Here is a 19,339-nt window from a genome sequence, read left to right on the forward strand (position 1 = left end):
ACCTTGTGAGAAGTTCTGCACATGGCAGGGTTCAGAAAATGTTTACTGGAGTGCTCCTCCCTGTTTTCTAGACCCTGGAGATTGCTGACACCCCTTCCAAGTCTCAAACCCAATGGCCCCAATCCAGAATATGGACATTCAGAGAGAACTCCAATTAGATGCCAGAAAGCAGCAGCCCTGCCCACTTCACCCCATCTCAGACACCCTGAGGTACCAAGTCCTCCTCAAGTCCTGGCAGCCCTAAGTCGTGGCCACGAGTCAGTCCTTGTTCTGAGAATGACCAGGAGGCCAGAGGTTGCCGACCTAGGACCCCATGTGTGCCCAGCTCTGTACAAGGCCTCAGGGGAAGCGTGAGAGAGGAGGAGAGGGTACCCCTGTGCCCCTGGGCCTGAGTCCTCTGATACACATTGCTCCAAGGTGGGTGTCGCCCATGTGACAGGTAAGGAAGGAGGCCTCAAGTGGGCCTGTGAACATTGTCCCCCACCAGGCAGTGGAGGAGCAGGATGTGGGCCTGGGTCCTCGGGTGCAAGCTGCTGTCCTTGCATCCTCATCGATTCTTCCCTCGCGGTGGGTCCCAGAGGAGCCCGGCTCAGGGCACGAGTCCCTTGCATTGTCCCTTGCACGAGTGTCACAGGTAGAGAAGTGCAAGCTTGCTGAGTGTGCAGACCCCACCCCATTCAAATATCCCGGCCGGGGAGGAGCTGGCCCCCCAGGGTCTCCTGCCCCCACCCCCCAGGGCAGAGGAGGGGGCTCGGGTGCCCCCTACTGAAGAGGAGGCAGCCAGAGCAGAGGTCCCATGTCCCTCTCCGCCTGCCCTTGATCAGAGTGTCTGCCCTGGCAACATCACCTCATGCTGGCTGTGCCATTACTGATGGAATCACAGCTCGCCAGGCAGAGCAACAAGATTTATAAAATGCCCCAGGCACGACAAATCCTCCTTTTGAATGGGTCATTTGCTGAAGGAGATTCCACTGATGACTCATTTCAGACTGGAGAGTCCTGACATCACAGACGGTCAGAGCCGAGGAGCCTTGAGAGAGGCTCCAGGCTGATATCTGTGCTGATGGACCCATGGGACCAGCAGGGAACACAGGCATGCCCCAAGGAGTATTGGCTCAGCCTCACTTTGGTGGCGGTGGGGAGGCATTTTCAGACTGTGTCTCTCACTCCTGGTGGTGAATCGTATTCGGGACCTGCCCCCCCTTGATCCAGAGTCCCTGGTGTGACCTCTGACCCATGGTGTGGCAAGGATGCATTTTCCAAAAATAATCACAGCAATATTTCTGCTCTCCATGCTCTTCCAGAATCTCTCCACCCCCACTAAGAGGATTCTATTTCCACTCTCCTTGAAACTGGGCAGGCCGTTGTGACCTTTGTGGTGAAAAGAACATGGCAGAGGGATGCGGGGTGACTTCTGAGGCTAGGTCACCCTATGACTTTGACTGCCACGTCGTACGGAAGCCCAGATCCTATGGGGCGGAGCATCGGTGTCCTGGCCATCAGCTCCAGCAAACTTTGAAGTTCTGGGCTGACAACCAGCACCAGCCACAGTCCCATGAGGGAGATCTCAGCTGCTTCCAGCCCTGCCTGCGAGCCACCCCAAGCTCAGCTGAGTGGAACAGAGACAAGCTACCCTGGCTGAGTGCTGCCCAAATGGCAGACTCATGAGCAAAAGAGAGGATGGTGTTTTAAGACACGGTTTGGGAAGCGTTTGTTGTTCAACGATGGATAATGAGCACAGTGGCCTAGGCGATGCCGCGGACTTCCAGGGATTTCTGTCCCGGCGATGTACCACTGGCTCTGTAGATGGCTGATGGAAGACTCTGGGAGACTGTAGGGCTCCTCGCCCCGGAGGAACTCCAACCAGTCTGGGTCTGTGGGAAGGGTTGAGAGCCACATTCAACCGGATCCACCGCACACAGGGAGTGGGGGAGTGCCTCATGCCTGGAAGCTCTGACCGGGGTTTTCTAGTCAATGGGAACATGTTTTCATGGTAGCAAAATGCTAGGCGTTAGCCTTCTGAGTTAGATATTTGGTCATTTTCCCAAAGGTTGTGAGGTCTCCAAATCCCTTCTGTGAACCTGCAGCGAGCTGATTCTGGCCTGATGAGAAATGGCTTATTTTCAGCCTCCCCTGAAAGCAGCAGGCATGGGCCTGCTTTAGGAACAAAACTGTCACTAAGCTGAGTGGGTCAGGGGGGCTTTAAACAACACCCTGACATTCTCTGCAACAAGCTGCGCCAAGCGAAGGTCTGTGATTTTATTTAAAATACAGGTTGTACAATGATGCCTACACCTGTAATGCGCGTGAAGTTCTTTTTGTTAAAATAACACTGACCTGCTATTATGTGAAAGGACAAGCAAGCACTCGGGAGCCCATTCCCTCCGTCTCTTTGGCTGGATGGCGGTGCCCTAGTTGGGTCGCCACGGGGCTCCTGATCAATGTCACTGCCATCGGAGACATGGAAGAGGGGGCAGAAAATGTCACCAAGACAGTGGGCGATGTGGGCTGTGGGCTGTGGCCCCCTCATCTGCTCTGTGCCTCAGCAGCCAACACAGCCAGCAACTCCCAGGCGCCCATTGTCCCACAACATGCAGCCAAGCTCCTGCAGGGGCCACGGCGCCTAGAATGCAGCAGGCTGCCTTCCCCGCCAGCATCTGCCTCTAAACCTTGGGAAGTTACTAAATTCACTCCCGATTTGTGAGTCCATCAAAACAAAACAAACTAAAAAAAGTAAAAGCCCCAAAAATATCTGAAACACCAAACTCCCTACCAAAACATAAAAGTAATAGTGCTCTAAGTTCATGATCATAAACTTCTTTATCATCGGTAGCAGTTTCCTGGGGCTGCCACAGCAAAGCGCCCCAGACTGGGTGGCTGGAACAGGAATGTGCTCTCTCGCAGTTCCGGAGGCTGGAAGTCTGAAATCAGGGCCGACTCCTTCTGAGGGCCAGGAGGGAAGAATTCATTCGAGACCTCTCTCCTCAGCTGTGTCTCCTCACATCATCCCTCTGGGGGTGTCTTGGTGTCTAAATTTCCCTCTTTTTATAAGGATACCAGTCGTATTTGTTTAGGGCCTGCCCTGATGATGTCATTTTAATTTGATTACCTCTGTAAGGATCTTATCTCCAAATAAGGTCGCATTCTGAAGTGTTGGGGGTTAGGAATCCAACATATGGATTTAGGGAAACACATTTCAACCCATGCCACAATTCCAAGAGTAAAATTTGGGTTTATGTTTACCTCCTTAGTATGACTCAGTATGACACTATGGTAGCCTCATGGGCAACCCTGCAGCCATGTCAAAAAGGCAAAGAGCAGAGGGCACTCCCCTGGAGGCTGGGAGGCCTGCTTTGCTCTGTGGCCTGAGCCAGTCTCTCCAGGGCCTCAGTTTCTCCACCTGTCCCATGAGGTTTAGATTGGGGCCTTTCTCTCCCTGAGATTGTTCAGGGTCACTCGTACCTAGCTTTAGGCGACAGGTGTGAGGGCCTGCCCTGGGTCAGCTCAGTGTGAGCATGGGCAGCAGCATGGGGGACACATAGGCTCCCTCCGGGCGGCTCAGTGTGGTGCACACAAAGGAGGCGTTGATAGGCCTCCGTTGGAAGGACCAGGTTCTCATGTCATAAAAAACAGGAAACCAAGGGGCTCCTGGGTGGCTCAGTCAGTTCATTGTTTTTGACTCTTGGTTTCGGCTCAGGTCATGATCTCATGGGTCATGAGATTGAACCTCAAGTCAGGCTCCGCACTCAGTGGGGAGTTCTGCTTAAAGATTCTCTCCCTCTACCCCTCTCCCCACTTGCTCGCTCGCTCTCTCGCTCTCTCTTCCGCAAATAAATAAATAAATCTTAAAAAAAAAAAAAAAGGAATAGGAAACCGGGCCTTCCTCCATGAGATTCTTTACTACTAGCCCTGCAGGAATTTTCCTTGGGGAATGCAGAGCCCAGCAGATACAGAGGGCACACCTGAAGGGCCGTGACTACGGTTCAGGGTAAGAGCAGAGGGCCGGGCAGGACGTGGGGAGAGGCTGGTGTGGTAGGGAGCTGGTATCCCTGACCCCTGGCACCTGCTGCAAGTCCAGACCTGATAGAGTATAGAGGGGAGGTGGGGGCTTGGCAGGGAGGGACTAGGGGGGGTAAACCCTCTGTCCTCCTTGAATTTGTCTCTTCCAGGGTCTTGGTATCAAGAGACATAGGGCAATGCGTTCCTCTGCCCCTCAAGAGCAGGTCTGGAAAGGGTGTGGAGCAGGGAGCCAGCTGGAGGGCAGACCCCTTCCCTGGGGGCTGGAACCCAGCTGGCCCTGACACAGCTTTGCCCACCTGGCTGCCCAGGTGCCACATGCACACGGGGGGCAGCAGGGAGCAAGTATGGCCTCACCATGAAGGAGTGAGGGTACCTCACCGCTCACCTGGCACGGCAGGCAGCCAGACCAGCAGCTGCAGTGAGCCCCAGCTAGAAGCTTCCCTGCAGAGAAGTACCCCAGGGACTGGCCGAAGGGCTTGGACTTACGTCTCCTGGAAGGAAAGAGCGGACTCCAGGTTAGGGGTAGTGGGAATGAATGGTTGCTTAAGCCAGTGTCACCTAAACCAAGAGTTTGGAGCAGTCATTCTCACAGAGCAAGGATGGGTGTGTGTGACTGGTTACTGGGCAGGCGTGGGGGTCCCACCGCTCTGGTCTCAGGCAGCGCCTGGCCCAGCCTGCCCCGCCCTTTCCTCCCCTGGGCGCCTCCTGTAGCCAGGAGGGGTAGGGGTGGGCGGAGGCCTAGTGAGAGGCCTCCTGAAGCCTGTCAGCCACGGGCCTGGAGCTCAACGGAGAGACAGAGGAAGGGGAAGACAGGAGGGTGAGTGGGCTTGGCTGGGCCTCTGCTCCCAGCATGTGCTCCCCCTGGGCTCCCTTCCCCAGCCCCAAGGCAGGCACAGCTGAGTGGCCCCATTTCTCATCCCTATCGATTATGCCACAGAGCCCTACAGCACAGAACGTAAATCATCATCCCCAGGGTATTTAACCCAGGGAGGGTTAGTTGGAGGTGGCATCCCTTATAAGTCCTGCATCTGATGTTTTTATATTAATTCCTATAGTGGCCAGATTAATTTTTATTCCACTGACTGTTATCTCTTCTTCATTGACTAGGAGACATTTCTGAGCAGTGCATATCTTGTTGAGTATCAGTCATTCAGGGAGGTGCTTCCCCTTGCTGCAAGGTTTTCATTAAAGAATGAAAATTCCTTTGCTCCAAAGCCTTAGTCTTTGGAAATTACAATGCACAGACCAGCCAGAGTCATTGCCACTGCTATCCCTATACGTATGCTGTCCTGGAGGGGCCTAGGTGCCCCCCAACTAGAAGCACAGCATCCCTTGTCCTCCTGTCGGCCCTCAGCTTCTCCGGGCCTGCATGGGCTATACAGATGTCCCGAGCCAGCCTTTACCAAGTGACCACAGCTTGGCAAAGACCAGTTCTCCTAGAGCTGACCACAAGGTCATCAGGATGATGGCAATAGCCATCTTGCTCTACAGATGAGGAAAATGCATTTGCTGAAGATTTCCTGAAGCCTAATGCTGTACAAGGGTCAGATCTCGGATCATGCATTGAATCCAGTCCAATCATGGAAATGACCAGCCTGTTTGCCTGCACAGTGAAGGTGCTGGACGCTACCCCTCCCAAGGGGACTCCAAGGGCTCTGAACCTAACATGAGGGGCCTAGCTGAAGAATTGGGTGTTAGGAGACAGAGCTGTTTGCAAATGCAGGAGCACCTTAGGCGTGTTCTGGATGGGTCCCCAGCAAAGCCAGGACGGAGACTCTCATCCACCCCTCTTCTGTCCCACTTGCTCGGCAGCAATGGATCCCACATTGTGGGCCTGGAACCAGCCGCACTGCAGCCCCTGGGAGTTGGCGCTGAGTATAGTCTCTCGCCCCGCCCCGTATCCAGACTCAGAAACCCAGGGGGGGGGGGGGGGGGGGGGACCACGTTGTGTTTGACCCGCCCTCCACTAGAGTTCAGGAACCAGGAGCAATGTGGAGGGAGGGCTCCAGAGAAAGAACCCCTGGGCTTGCCCCTCAGTCACCTCACCTGTAAAGTGGGATACTGTGCCCGCCAGGCAGGTGCTAGGAGCCTGAGTGAGTTAGAGGTTCCCGGTCAGGACTCTCCACAGGTGGGTTTTCAATAGCTGAGAGCCCTTCTTACTCAGGACCCTCTGAGGCTTGCTTCTTGCTCTAGGAGAGATGATTCAGGCCCCACAGATCTGCCTCCCAGAGCATCTCACTGAACCTTTCCTCCGGAGGTCAGACAGGCCTAATCAAACCCTCAACCTTTAGGATTTGGAGAATGCTGATAAGTTACAGATGTAAATAGGTAACAAGTCAACACCCCTGATCCTAGCCTGGGTGTCAGCCTGGGAAATAAAACAGAGGTCATTGCCTTCTGCCCCAAACAGGCAAGGTCGCAAGAGCCCTCAAAGATTATATGTAGTTTATGGGCTGCTTTCAGTTTGTGGGCGGCTGCTTCCAAGACATAACTGTAGAAAAACAAAGAGGGTTGTAAATGGTGCTAAGAAATCAGCTGCTTCCAAGTGCCTGGATCCTGCAAGGAAAAAAATTATGAGACAGGAGCGAAGCTTTAGAAGATTGTGGGTACTTTGTCTAAACTGTTCTCATCTACCTATGATATGGACCCTGATGAGGGTCTTGGCGAGTCCCAGGGGCTGAGGAGGTGAGTTCAGGGCCCTGGTGGGGGAGAGTGACCCTTGCGGATGGGGGAGGCACCCAGGTCACAGTCTCTCAACACCCACCACCCCGTCCATTCACTGCCCAAGACAGCCAGATAAAGTGACAGGGACTGCTGACCACACATGGTCCCATTCACACACAAACTCCCCTCCAGGAAGATGGCAACATTCTCACAAGTGGGGTCCCAGGCGGGGTGAGGGTCTGAGACAGGCCCCTGAGGGCCACAGCAGGGATGGGGAAGATGGAGGGGCAGGGTGGGAGGGCAGAATATCTGCAGAAATGGAAAAATGGAGGCCAGGTTTCTCCATTACAGCAGCTGGGACTGTTGAAAACATGGTCCCAAGTGTCCACAAAAGTCACCTGGGCAATCAGTGTGGAGTCTTGGTGTACCGGTTGATTAGAACATTTCTGCTGCCCCCGGGAGGACAGCACAGACACAGTTGTCCCTTCTCATGTTCTCCATTAGCCCCAGTGCTCGTCACACAGCTGTGCTAGGATGCAGCCTGCCTGCGCCCTCAGAGCCTACACTGCCATGAGCCCAGTGGGCCCCTCCTGCTCCTGCCTAGGCTCTGTGTGTCCCCAGCCCACCCACTCTGATGGGAAGACAAGCCTGAGGTCAGGCCAGCTTGGCCAGGGACAACCCCCATCCTCCACCATAGCCTGAAGCCACAGCACAGGTGATCTGGGGTGTAGTTCTTTGGTGCTAGCCTCATTCAAGGATGGGTTGCAACTCTGAGAAGGCATCCAGCCCCTCACAATACAGACCCTGTCCTGGGGGGCAGGGCTGGGGCCGAGAGCAGGGCAGCACACACAGGGGTAGTGGAACCAGCCCCACTTGTGGCCACTTGGTGTCCAGGCCAGAGCTGGGCAAAGGGCAGCTGCAGGATTCAGGGGTTCTGGAGGTCCTGGGGCAGAGCCTGGGATGGGCAGGTGGGGGCCTGTCTCTGAGCCAGAAGGGAGAAGCTTCCAGACATTACTGCCTCTGACCTTCTCCTGTCTCCTCTCTGGCATCGGGCCCAAGGTGAGCTCAGTTCCTTCGTGCTCCTGGACGTCGGCGTGGGGAACTTCATAAGGTTTCCAATCCACAGAAAATTGCCAACTTCTGGGGGCCTCAGGAGGACCCACATCCTCCACACGGAGCCCTTCTCCTTCCTGAGGACCAGCCATCCAGGCTCCTCCAGGGTAGGGTGGGGGAACTGGGGAGGGAAGGGGAGCTGCTCTGAATGAGGACACTTCGAAGCTTCTAAATCAGTTTCCCATGAGACCCCTCCCATCTCCCACCCCCACTGGCCTGGAGTCCTGAGGTCTTCAGAACCTTCTTGAACATTCCTCAGTTGAGCAATCCCAGCCCAGGGCAAATCCCCAGGGAACCTGGAAAAGGCATATACTCCCCTGGCTGAGGATCCTTGTATCCTTATGTTTAAAGGGCCAGAGAGAAATGAAGGTTTCTGAGCTTTTTAAGAGAAAGTCTCTCAACAAAACACTTCCTGATGCTTGTCTGACACTAAAAACCTATTAAAGTCATAAACTTCTCCTACAGAACACTTCTCAAAAATGTATTTATCTAAAGGGCATCTGTGTTTGGTCTCAAACTCAAACGCTCCAAATGTCAGGCCCCAAATGATTTATTTGGGGCGCCTTGTTCTCTCCCTGCAAGTTGTTTTGCAGCTCAAGCCCATGGTCATGTAGCTCCTTCGGCTGATTTTTACAGATGGCTTCTATTCACACCAAGGAAGGCAGCCCAAAGGAAGAAGGGGCACGAGGGGCATGGGGGTGCACATGGGGGGGGCAGCAGGACTGAGGCAGTCTCGGCCCACGGCCTCATGCTCCCCCACCTGCCTGCCTGAGCACACCTCCTTGCCTTTGCCCAGGCTGTGCCCAGCACCTAGAGGATTGTTTCTCACAGCAGGACCTTTAACCAGCAGTCTGAATCCCCACTGGGTCCCCAGCCAAGGGTCCAGAGATAAATCCAGCACAGTCAGACCGGGAGGCACACTGGGTCCCCTTCAGAGTATCTCTGTGGGTTGGGAAGAACGGTGCCTTGGAGCCAAGACTTCTGAGTGAACAACAGAAGGGGTCAGGAGGAAGCGGGATGAGTGTTCCAGGCAGAAGGAACGGCCAGGGGAGGCCGGCTGCCAGGGAACATGCAGGGAGTCTGAGACCGAGGTTGGTTGGGGGTAGCTCCCTGGCAGAGGGATGAGGGCCAGGGAGAGGGGCCAGGTGCTGAGCTCCCAGCGGCTGCGAGCAGGCCCTCGGGTCTCAGGCTGCTGCACAGTGTCCCCTGACAGCCCTTCATCACAGCAGCTTAATACGCACGAGCTCGTCAGACCCTCTCAGAAGAGGCCCCAGAGAGCTGGGCATTGCAGCAGTGAGCTTGGCTCACTCCGGGTTTCAGGAGGCGTGGTCAGGCCTGGGAGAAGGCGTGGTCAGGCCTGGGACTGGGCCTGATGAGGAACAGAAGTTCCCCAAGGCAAGGGGTGACCAGGGGGTGCCCCAGCAACACTGCCCCTCTCCTTGGGGCTGTGGCCACTTCAAACCACTGGAAAGTCAGAAAACAGAGAGAAAGCTGCTGGATCACAGAGCCCACTGGGACCACGCTGGACACCCACATGGCCCAGGGCGCTGGTTTCTCTGCCCTCACTCCACGAGGGGTGGTTTGTGCCAGGAGGTCTAGGGAGAGGCTGGGGAGCTGTTTCTTAAAGCGTCACTGCCCAGTAAGTATACTGGTCACATGTGACTATTTAATTTCACATTATGATAAATTCAGTAAAATTAAAAGTTCAGTTCCTCAGTCCCACTAGCCAAATTTCAAGTGCCCAGTAGCCACATTTCGACAGCACAGAGGGGAATGTTTCCACCATCACAGAATGTTCCATCGGACAGCACTGTTCTAGGGGAAGAAGGCCGGGCTGGCCAACTTCTCAGCAAGCAGAGACAGGACCCCATTTGGCCTGTGTGAGGGGTCTGCAGCAAGGGTGGGAACTCTGGGCAGGCCTAGGCTCGGGGAGCAACCTCGGGGCTGCTGGAGTGCAAGCAGTGATCTACCTGAGACCAGCCCGGGGCTTCTGAAATTGCCAGGCAAGTTCTGCAGAAACTTGCAGCTTCAGGCCGGGGCGGGGCGGGGGGGGGGGGGGTTGGTGCCCTGCTCCTGGGCCTGTCTGCAGACCAGGGGCTGGGGAAGCCACCCAGGCTACACTCCCCCAGCTCTGCACACACCACAGGTAGGTTGCCAGCCCCCCTCTCTCCAGCCCATCCAGCTCACAGCATATTGCCTCAGCACCCATACCCAGGCCTCAGATGGACCTGGAATCTGCACATCATGCCTGGAGTGGCAACCCACACCATCCTGGGCAAGGATGCCTGTAATGCCCCGGAATGGTAGAAGCCATTACAGGGCATTAAGTCAATGGACTTCCTATTTGTCAGCATTCCAAGCGCACGGCAGGTTTTTTTCAGCTCCAAAAGACTGCCCAGGCCAGAGTATGTGCTCTGCGGACTCTGCAGGCTGTAACCCTCTCAGAGATGAGAGCTGTGGCTTCCAGAAGGCAAAGGTGAGGCTGCTGAGGAGGCGCTCTCCTAAGAAGACCCAATGATGGCGTTTCATTTCTGCGGGACAGTGTGGGCTCACTCCAAGGCCCCTTCCCACCCCTAGCCCCATCTCCAGGGAGAGCAGTACTGCCCCCCACAGCTTGCCCCAGGTTAGCTCCCTGGAGCAGCCAGCCCTGACAGATGTCCCATCCCGGTCTGGGACTGCCTAAGTGCCTGCTGTGTTGGTCATTGTCAGCAAGAAGCAGCAGGAAGGGAGGGGTCTTTGTTTTGTTCACTGTAGGGCCTCCAGTGCTGAAAATAGCACCTAGAATATAGTAAAGGCCCAGGAAGTGTTGTTAAATAAATGAACTCTTCAAGGAGGGTAAAGGGGAAATGTGCAGATTGGGTATAGATTCACATGGGAGTTTTTGGGCAAAAACAAATCTCAATGTTTCGCTCAGTTGATCATTTTAGGTTCCATGACTGAGGAGGGAAAACAATAACCCTGGGGACGTTAGGGGCTCAGGTGGCACCTCTCCCTGTGGACCCTCATTGTCTTGCTGGGTTGCTTCTCCCCTCTGCTTCAGCATCCTTCCCGCAGAGCAGGCTTCCCTGCTGGGCCCTGCGGCTCTGACCTCCCCTGCTTTGTGATTCTGCCCTCCTGTAGCACACTGCTACCTTGTCACCAGTTTTGTTTTGTTTTGTTTTCCATTTTTGTTTTCCATCTGGATCATAGAGGCATCATCCATCTTACCTGAAGTTTTTTCTATTTTAGTCTTGAAACCAAAGGAGAATTCGTGAATAAGTTTTGCTATAGTAAAGATAAGCTTAATTTTTCATTCACTTCCAGCTAGTAACTGATGGGGAAGTCCTCCTTCGCTCTCAGAAGCAAAAGGGAAAAGAAAAGGCTTCCTAGTGACAGGATAATTTGTCAGAAAGTTATGAGTGAGTACAAGCAAGCCTGTATAGGAAGTGTGTATCGAATAATATGACACACTGGCTTCTAATTGCTGTTGCCATTCTGATCAATAATACATGTTTTCAAAAAGCCTTCTGTTTGCATTTACACAATGGACTGTAACTACTGCAAAGGATCCATTAAGACCTATTTTAAAAAGTGCATTCGTAAAAACTTGTCTAAATCTGCATTACAAGGCAGATTATGAAACTGCCTTGGGAGATGGTTTTCTAAAAAGCATTCAGGCCACATTTGCTGGACTTGCCAATTCAAGCCCCCTAGCATCTCTATGGCTTGCTTGTGAGCCAGGATGGCCCTTCTCCTTGGCGTCCACGTGATGCAAGAGGCGGGCCTTGTCAGGCCTGAGGCCCCATCAGACTCCAGCCGCCTCCAGCCTGCAGTGCCCTGGAGCTGGGGACTCGGTTGTGGTGGGGCGCAGGCATTAATCAACCCAGCACTCCCGCATGTGTAATGACATAGCCAGATAAGTGGGCCTGCGCCAAGAGGACTCTGGGGTTCCAGAGCTCTCTCTCCCTGCACTGAGACGGCGGCCTGTCCTTGAGGGTGGGTGAGTGACAGGGGCCAGGCTCACGTGGACCAGGCTCCCGTTTGACTGCCATCCCCATGCGGGTGTGAACTGTTCCTTATGCAAGTGGGGAGCCAGGGCACAGAGAAGCAGAGAGTTCAGGGTTAGGAACCACCTGCTTTTTGTGCTACCTTCACCATGTCCACTGACCTCTTTGGCCTCTCAGCCCCAGCTTCTGGATCTGATGGGAACCAACGGTAACAATGACAGCTCATACTGACTGCGTGGGGACTCACTTGTCCTTTGATACCTGGGGGAAATGGAACTCTGCTCTCCCACCTAGATCCCAAGACGCTGGCAGCATGCTTCTGGGAACATGCCGAGAATACAGACGAGGACACAACTCAGAGCCCACCTGCAACCTTCACACCACGCTAGCTCCCCCGGCCTACCACCCAGACGGCTCCCCGGATTTCGGAGGAGCCCTGGAAGAACAGCAAAAATAAACGTCCATTTCCTTCTGAGCCAGGAACTGTGCCGATCCTGTCAATGCTTCATGTGGGTTTAGCTTCACAACACTGCAAGGCAGTCACCATATTACTCTTTTCATGGAACAGGTGAAGAATCTGAGGCCCCACTGAAGCAGCTAACCTGGTTCCCATGCTGGTTGAAAGGAATGGAGAAGAGATTGCTTTGAGAGGTTGTGGTAGGGAAGAGGCAGAGAAGGAGAAGGGGAGAACAGAGAAGGGAAGGGAGTCAGGGGAGGAAATTCAGAGGAGAAAAATAAAGCTGTTGCGGGGGCCCATGGAAGGATGAGTTGGGGCAAAGAGCTCAGGTAAGGCCCCCAGGGTAGAGGTGAGCTACATGGTGTATCTGTACACAGGGGTCCCTATATGTATGTGCACACAGATATGCAGGACCCAGTTGCTCCTGCCCCCGAGCCCTGGCTCAGGCTTCAGGCACCTGCTCCTTGTCAAGCCCAAGGGAGGGTCCTCCACCAGCCAGGTTGAGGCTCTGTCTGCAAATGCCAGCTGTGGGTGGCAAGGCCAGGGGGTGGGGGGCGGCTGCACAGAGTAAGGTGAAGAGTGTCCCTGTGCCATATCCTGTGAGCCCAATCATGGTGTGTTGTGAGTATGTTGTGGAGATAGCAGGTTTGACATCAGGGTGGGTGAGTGGGGAGCCCTGCTGTGAGGCCCCTCAGAGCCAGCTGGTGGGCACTGGCTCTTTTTGCAGCTGTGCCTAGAGAAGGGCAAGCCATGGAATGATAGCAGACCTGCCTCCATCTTGACCCACTGGGGTTACAGAGTGTAGTAGTAGGTACACGATTACCCCCATTTACAGAGGGGAGACTGAGGCACTGAGCAGTTAGCTAACAGCTCACACAGTCAGGCCCGGTCTGTGCTTCCAGCCACTGCAACATGCGCCTGCAGGAGGAACTGAGACCCCCCTCCCATGCTCACTCTGACCACATCTGGCCCCCAGGCAAGACCTGAGAGGCCTCTGTCAGTAGTTCCAGAAACAACTGCCTGGTCTCCCAGTGCCCCCAGGACGGCACTGTGCTCCTATCTTTGTTTCCCCTTCTCTGCAAGGCACCCCTCGCACACACACACCCCCCGCAGGGCCAGGGTTTCCTGTCTCTGCACTCAGCCTCCACTCCTAACACCTGGCCTTTGAGGCTCCCCTGGACCTCCCTGAGTCCCCACAGTCACCTGGGTCATGGTCACAGAGCATCCTGCCCTCCTCTTACCCCCAGGAGCAGCTGTACCCCACTTGGGCAAGCCTGCACTAGCTGGGATCTGTCTCTCTGCTGGGCTTGACCTCCACCCTCCCTTCCCTGTGCTGTGCTTTGGGGCCAGATCCAAGGGCCTCCAGGTAGGTCTCACCTGCTCAGAAGCAAAGAACGCAGCTGGGATAACATATGAGCTGCCTGCCCACTGAGCACTTTATCCTGTGCTGGGGGCAGGGCCTTGCAAACACTATTCACTCCTCACAGCCACAGGTGAGGGGAAGGACGCTATTTCAGCCCTCATTTTACACATGACAAAACTGAGGCTCAGAGGGGTAAAGTGACTTGTGCAATGTTACATGACTGTAAGTGGCAAAATACAAACTCAGGTCTGACTCACTTCAAAGCAGAATCTCACGTCTGAATCTCTTGGGGCACTTTTTTTATGTGGATTTTTTTATGAAGGCGGGGGCCAGGGATCTATGTATTGATAAAAGGTGCCCTGGTGATATTCCAAGGGGTCTGTGGGCAGGGGTGGGGAGCACTGACAACACTGTAATGCACCCCTTCCCCAGATCTCCGCGAGCCTCTCAGTGCCTGTGGGAGCCCACACCCCTCAACACTGTGGTCTGTTGGGGCAAGGATGCTAAGAGCCAACGCCTAAACCTGGGCAAGATGATGGCCGTGATTTATTGAGCACTTACTGTGTGCCTGGCACTGAGCTTCACCCTCACATGTACTTGTCTTTTTATCCTCACCCTTCTGAGAGGGGGATGCTTACAGTAGGGGAAACTGAGGCTGAAATAGAAATGACTAGAAGAAGCCAGGACCGGGAGCAAGAACCTCCTGCAGACTCTTCCAGGCAAATGTCCTGGGGCTGCCCTGGGACAGAGAAGTGAGAAGGACTTCCTGGGGCTCATAGCCTGGCATCTTTGAATTCTACCCCAGCTTGGCCTCTGACCTCCTCTTGTGGGACCTCAGGGAGGCCACATCTATTTCCTCTCTGCTGAGAGAGGAAGCTCCTTCCTGCTGCTCTGATGTTAGGGAGCGTGACCCAATGCTCCCCTCCCTGCAGTTCTCAGGCTCACAAGGCCAAGTCTTCACCTCCACCCTCTCCTGGATGCCACTCTGGTCAGGTCCCCGGGCATGCAGTGGGAGAGGGTAGGAATGTCCCCCTATGTGAACACAGGCATATACACATATGTATACATGTGCGCATATGCACGTGTGTACAGGGGTACTATGTGTGAAGCCACCCAGACCTTTCTCTAAGAAAAGGGCAATGCCCCTACCATGTCAGGTGTCCACTCAAAACCCTCAAAGGTGGTACTGCAGAGAGGGTGGAAGGGCCTGAGGGGGTCCAAGCAGGACCACAGCCTCAGCCCTTGAGATGGTCACACAGAGCACGCCCAGACATCCAGTCTGTCTAGTGTTAGCCACGGCCCTGCCAGGGTGGTCCCTGAGAGAGGCGGGGATGAGGCTGGTTGGAAGAATGGGCCAAGCCACCCTTCTTCCTTCTGCACTCTCCTGCCACAGGAGATTTGCAATGAAGTCCCCCTCAGCCCTTTCCTTCCTACTCAAGTCCCTTCCCTGGGCAGAGGCCCAAGTATACAGCCTTGATGGTCCTTATTAGCACCACAAAGTAGGACTTGTCTGCACCCAAGGGAGCCCTCCCATGGCAAACTCCAGCCCCACAAATCCAAGGGCCGGAGGCCCTGGTGGTGTATGGCAAGCAACACTAGGTCTGGTGGCCGCAGGGTGGCTCTCCTGAGCTGGCAGCGCTGTGCCCTGGCCTCCCGCCAGCAGGCCTGCTCTGGACATCTCCGCTGGCAGAACCCCCAGCCAGCTTCTGTCTTGGCAGCCCCTGCTGCCTGCGAGGGTGACTTCACTTTGATTTCATATCTGCAGAGGGATGTGCTCATCTCTTATTCAGCCCTGAAGAGGGCGGGGCTCTGCACAGCAGGAAGAGGAGGCACTGAGGTAGGGGGACCCCCGGGCCTCGTGCCCTGGACCCTCCCGACCCAAGGCTCCATGGGCTTCTAGTCCTCTTCACCTACGTGGGGGCCAGACGTCAAAAGACAGCTAGGGGTGGAAGAGCACAGTGGACTTTTCCCACAGAGACCTAGAATCCAACTCCAACCTCACCCAGGACCCCCCATGTTAGGGGCCCAGAGTCTCAGTCTCCCCCTTTATAGGATTGGATATGTTTATGGGCATCCTTTATTTGGGCAAAAATTACATTATTCTGGGTTCCAGCTAGTTGCTCTCCTACCCAGTCAGTCCGCATCCTAAGAGTTCTTCCTTTTGGGAAAGGAGGACACTCACCCTCCAAGCACCCCATTAGCCAGTGCCAGGCCTCCTTGAAGGCCTGAGCCAGTTTGCTGCTCCCATTGGTTAGACCAGTCCTAAGAGAGGGGGATCACAAACTAGCCCCAGGAGACGTTACCCTGTCTTTCAGCGCGGCCGCGGACATTGTAAGCCACGCGCCAGGCTCGCTCCAGGAGTGCGCAGAAAGCGCTCGGGCTCCCCTTCCCTTGCCCAGGCTCTTCCCCTCCTCCCGCCTCGGGCCCCAGGAGAGGCCGCGCTCCCACCGCGCGTCTCCCCGCTCTGAGAAATGGCGGAGGATGCGCTCCGCGCCGAGAGCCTGGAGGCGGGGCGCCCGCCTAGTCTCCTGGTCCGCTGGGGCGCACCCCTAGCCAGTCCGCCCAGACCCCGCAGCCCTGCGCGGTTTCCCTGCCCTCACTGGGCGGCCGGAAAGGGCTAAGCGCAGGGACCCGGAGCGGACGCACGGGCTGAGGAAGAGTGGCTGGGCGTGCGGAGGTGCGCGAACTGAGGCTGCGGGTGGCAGGCCCGCACCCCGCGTCCCGCACCTCGCTCCTACTCGCACCCGGCCCGGCCGGCATCCCGGTGCCAGCGCCCGTCTCCTCTCCGCGCGGGGCGGGATCCGCACCAGGAGCCCCCGGCCGGTACCCCGAGCCCCGCCCTTACCCCCCGCACCCCGCCCGCACCCTGGCCCCGCCCGGCCCGCCCCCGGCCCGCCCCCCTCACCGCCCCGCCCCCGCCCGCTCCTCCGGCGCAGCCCGCGCCCGCCCCGCCTCAGTCCCGCGACCAGAGCCAGGCGCGCGGCAGCGGAGGACAGCCGGAGTCCGCGCCCCGACGCTCTGCGCCCCCAGTGTCCCCCGCGTCCGCCGCGCCCCGGGCGGGCATGGGGCGGCCAGGCTGAGCGCCGCACCCCGCCGCCGAGACCCCGGGCCCCAGCCAGCAGCCCTCTTGCCGCGGCCCCGGCGCGCACGGGCCATGGCGAAGGCGACGGCGACGGCCGGCGCCGCGGGGCTGCGGTTGCTGCTGCTGCTGCCGCTGCTCGGCGAAGGTGAGTCCTGCCGGGGGCCGGCGCTCGCAGCGGCCGGGGCGAAGTTGGCGCCTGGCGCCGAGCGGCGGAGCAGATGCGCTCGGAAACGCCTTTCTCGTGGCGGCGGGCAGCGGGCTGCGCAGTTGCCCGCCGCCCGGGCTGAGCCGGGAGCGAGGTGGGGCGGCAGACCCGGCGCCTCGAGGCCCGGGCTGGGCGGGTCTCCCGCCGGAACGGCTCGCGGGCCCGGCGGCCAGGGTCGGTGCCCAGGGCCTGAGCCGCAGCGGCGCATCACAGCCTGGTCGCGCCTCGCGCGGCAGCCGCGTCTTGGAGCGAACCGGACGGATCTTGTCGCCGTTTCGGCGCAGGTGGGGGGGGGGGACCGGGTGGGGTAGCCCCAGAAAGCCCGCGACTTGCGCGGGCAGTTCCATCTCTGCAGATTGTTCCGTCCTGGTTTCCTTTCCTCGTTCCACGTCGGTGCATCCAGCTCGGATGTCCTGGCCCGCCCAGGGATGCGGAGGGGATCCGCTATTTTAAAAAAGGTTGCTTTTCCCTCGTGCGTTTTTGCCGCCCTAGTCTTTAATACACCAAAAGCCCGTGGTTTCTGGGAGACTGCCCTCGAGGGCCCGCTCAGACTGGCCCAGTGCAGCCGGCTGAGGGGCCGCCATGGCCAGAGTTATAACAGGCAGCTTTAGAGTCGCACGCCGCGGCCAGGCAGGGCTACCCGAGGGAGTGGCCTTTGCGACCAGGAGACAGCTCTGGGCCAACCTTTACCAAGCGCGTATGACCATCTTAGAGTGGGGCAGGGCTGTGTGCTGCCCTTGGCCAGCGTCGGTGCTGGGAGGATTGGATGTGGCCTTGCAAAGGCTGGTCACCGCCCCCACCCCAAACTCAGACAGAATGAAGCCTAACGCCATAGAATCTTTGACCCCGTTGGCCACGCATTTTAGTTTCCCTCGAACCAGCCCTGACTTGATCTCCTCCTTCAGTGCTTATGTATGCACCAAGTTTGTCTCTGACAGGGTCAGGGAAGGCTGCCCTACCCCGCTGCTTACAAAGGGCTTTCTCTCCCCGTGGCCTTTGGGAAAAGAGGCAGTGTTACCCTGCCTCTGGTCCCTGGTCTTGCAGACTGGGTTCACAGACCGGCCCCAAGGCTTCGTTTGTGTGACCAGATCCTGGGTTTCTCTGGAAGATACTGAAGCCAGAATGGGTTCCCAGCCCATCATGGGGAGGGCAGAAAGAAGCCCTTCCCTTGCCCTGAGGAGGGATGAGGGGGAGGGAGTCTGTTTCCCATATTAAAACTCTGGGGTCACTGGGCTGCATGGGAGAAGACCCCTAGGAGGCTGCAGTCAGGGCACAAGTAAACACAAACTGAATGTTTTGAAGATCTCTTGTAACCCTGAGTTGTAACTTTGTAGTTGTGGATGTGTAGTCAGGTGTGAGCTGGAAGCTAGTGCTGGGCAGCCTGGGCAGCCTCTGCAGCCTGCAGGGCTATTTCCCCATGCTCTTCCACAGCCATTAGCTGAGCTGGGCTGCCTGCGAGGCATTAAGGGCTAAACTTCGGGGCCCAGGCTGCAAGGGTCAGCCTGTGGCACTTGGCATGAATGCAGGTGGCTTTTCCATACCCCTGGCCCACAGAATTTGGTGACCAAAGACAGGCTCTCCAATCAGGGAAAGCAAGCGTCCCACCCCGCCCACCCTCCCCTCGGAATGACCAAGAAATCCCGTTGGGCGGGTGCTGAGGGTGGAGAAATGGCCCTGCAGCACCCATGAGGACACAGCTGGGGCCCTTGGAGAGGCATATGGGCACCTTCCCTCGAAGCAGCAGCCGTGGAGCTGCGGAGCCCGGTTCTCATTGAGCTGAACCAGACCGCCGCTAGTGAGCCCTGCCGCGGCTCCAGGACCCACCCAGGCTGAGAGCAGCTCGGCCCCCGCGCGCCCTCTTGTGGATGCAGCTCTCCAGTGGCCAGGCCTATTGCCCCAGGGAAGCGCTGGGTCTCTAGACGATGAGACCTTCCCCTGGTTGGCCAGGCAATTCCCCAAGGCAGGAGGCTCTCTTGTGTGCGGGGGCGGGGGGGGGGGGGGGGCTGACAGGAGGGGAGTAGGGAGGTGACCCAGGAACCCAGCTTGTTCCCCCTCCATGTGTGCACACTGTCATAGTGTGTGACCACATACACCTTCAGAAAAAAGGTACCGACACAGACTCCTCTCCCACATCATGGTATCCATGTGTGGGCGCCCGCATGCATGTGCACACACACACACACACACGCACACAGGGTCTCTCTCTCTCTCTCACACACACACGCACACAAGGTCTCCCTCTCTCTCTCTCACACACACACACAGGGTCTCTCTCTCTCTCTCTCTCTCTCACATGCACACAAGGTCTCCCTCTCCCTCTCTCTCACACACACACACAGGGTCTCTCTCTCTCTCTCTCTCTCACACACACGCACACAGGGTCTCCCTCTCTCTCTCTCTCACACACACACACAGGGTCTCTCTCTCTCTCTCTCTCACACACGCACAC

General features: G+C 56.8%; 1 protein-coding gene across 1 annotated transcript in view; it reads left to right on the plus strand.

The window, feature by feature from the left end:
* Window positions 1–16,745: 16,745 nt before the first annotated feature.
* The window catches only part of RET (ret proto-oncogene), a 56,701-nt gene continuing 54,107 nt past the window's right edge, over window positions 16,746–19,339 (plus strand). Inside the window, exon 1 of the mRNA XM_073904468.1 lies at window positions 16,746–16,830. Within this exon, the coding sequence (XP_073760569.1) occupies window positions 16,758–16,830 (73 nt within the window). The 5' untranslated portion in view covers window positions 16,746–16,757. The remainder of the gene's footprint in view (window positions 16,831–19,339) is intronic.

The sequence above is a fragment of the Callorhinus ursinus genome, unplaced genomic scaffold, assembly GCF_003265705.2.
Source record: "Callorhinus ursinus isolate GAN/ISIS: 27379988/994484 unplaced genomic scaffold, GSC_fseal_2.0 scaffold20, whole genome shotgun sequence".
NCBI lineage: Eukaryota > Metazoa > Chordata > Mammalia > Carnivora > Otariidae > Callorhinus > Callorhinus ursinus.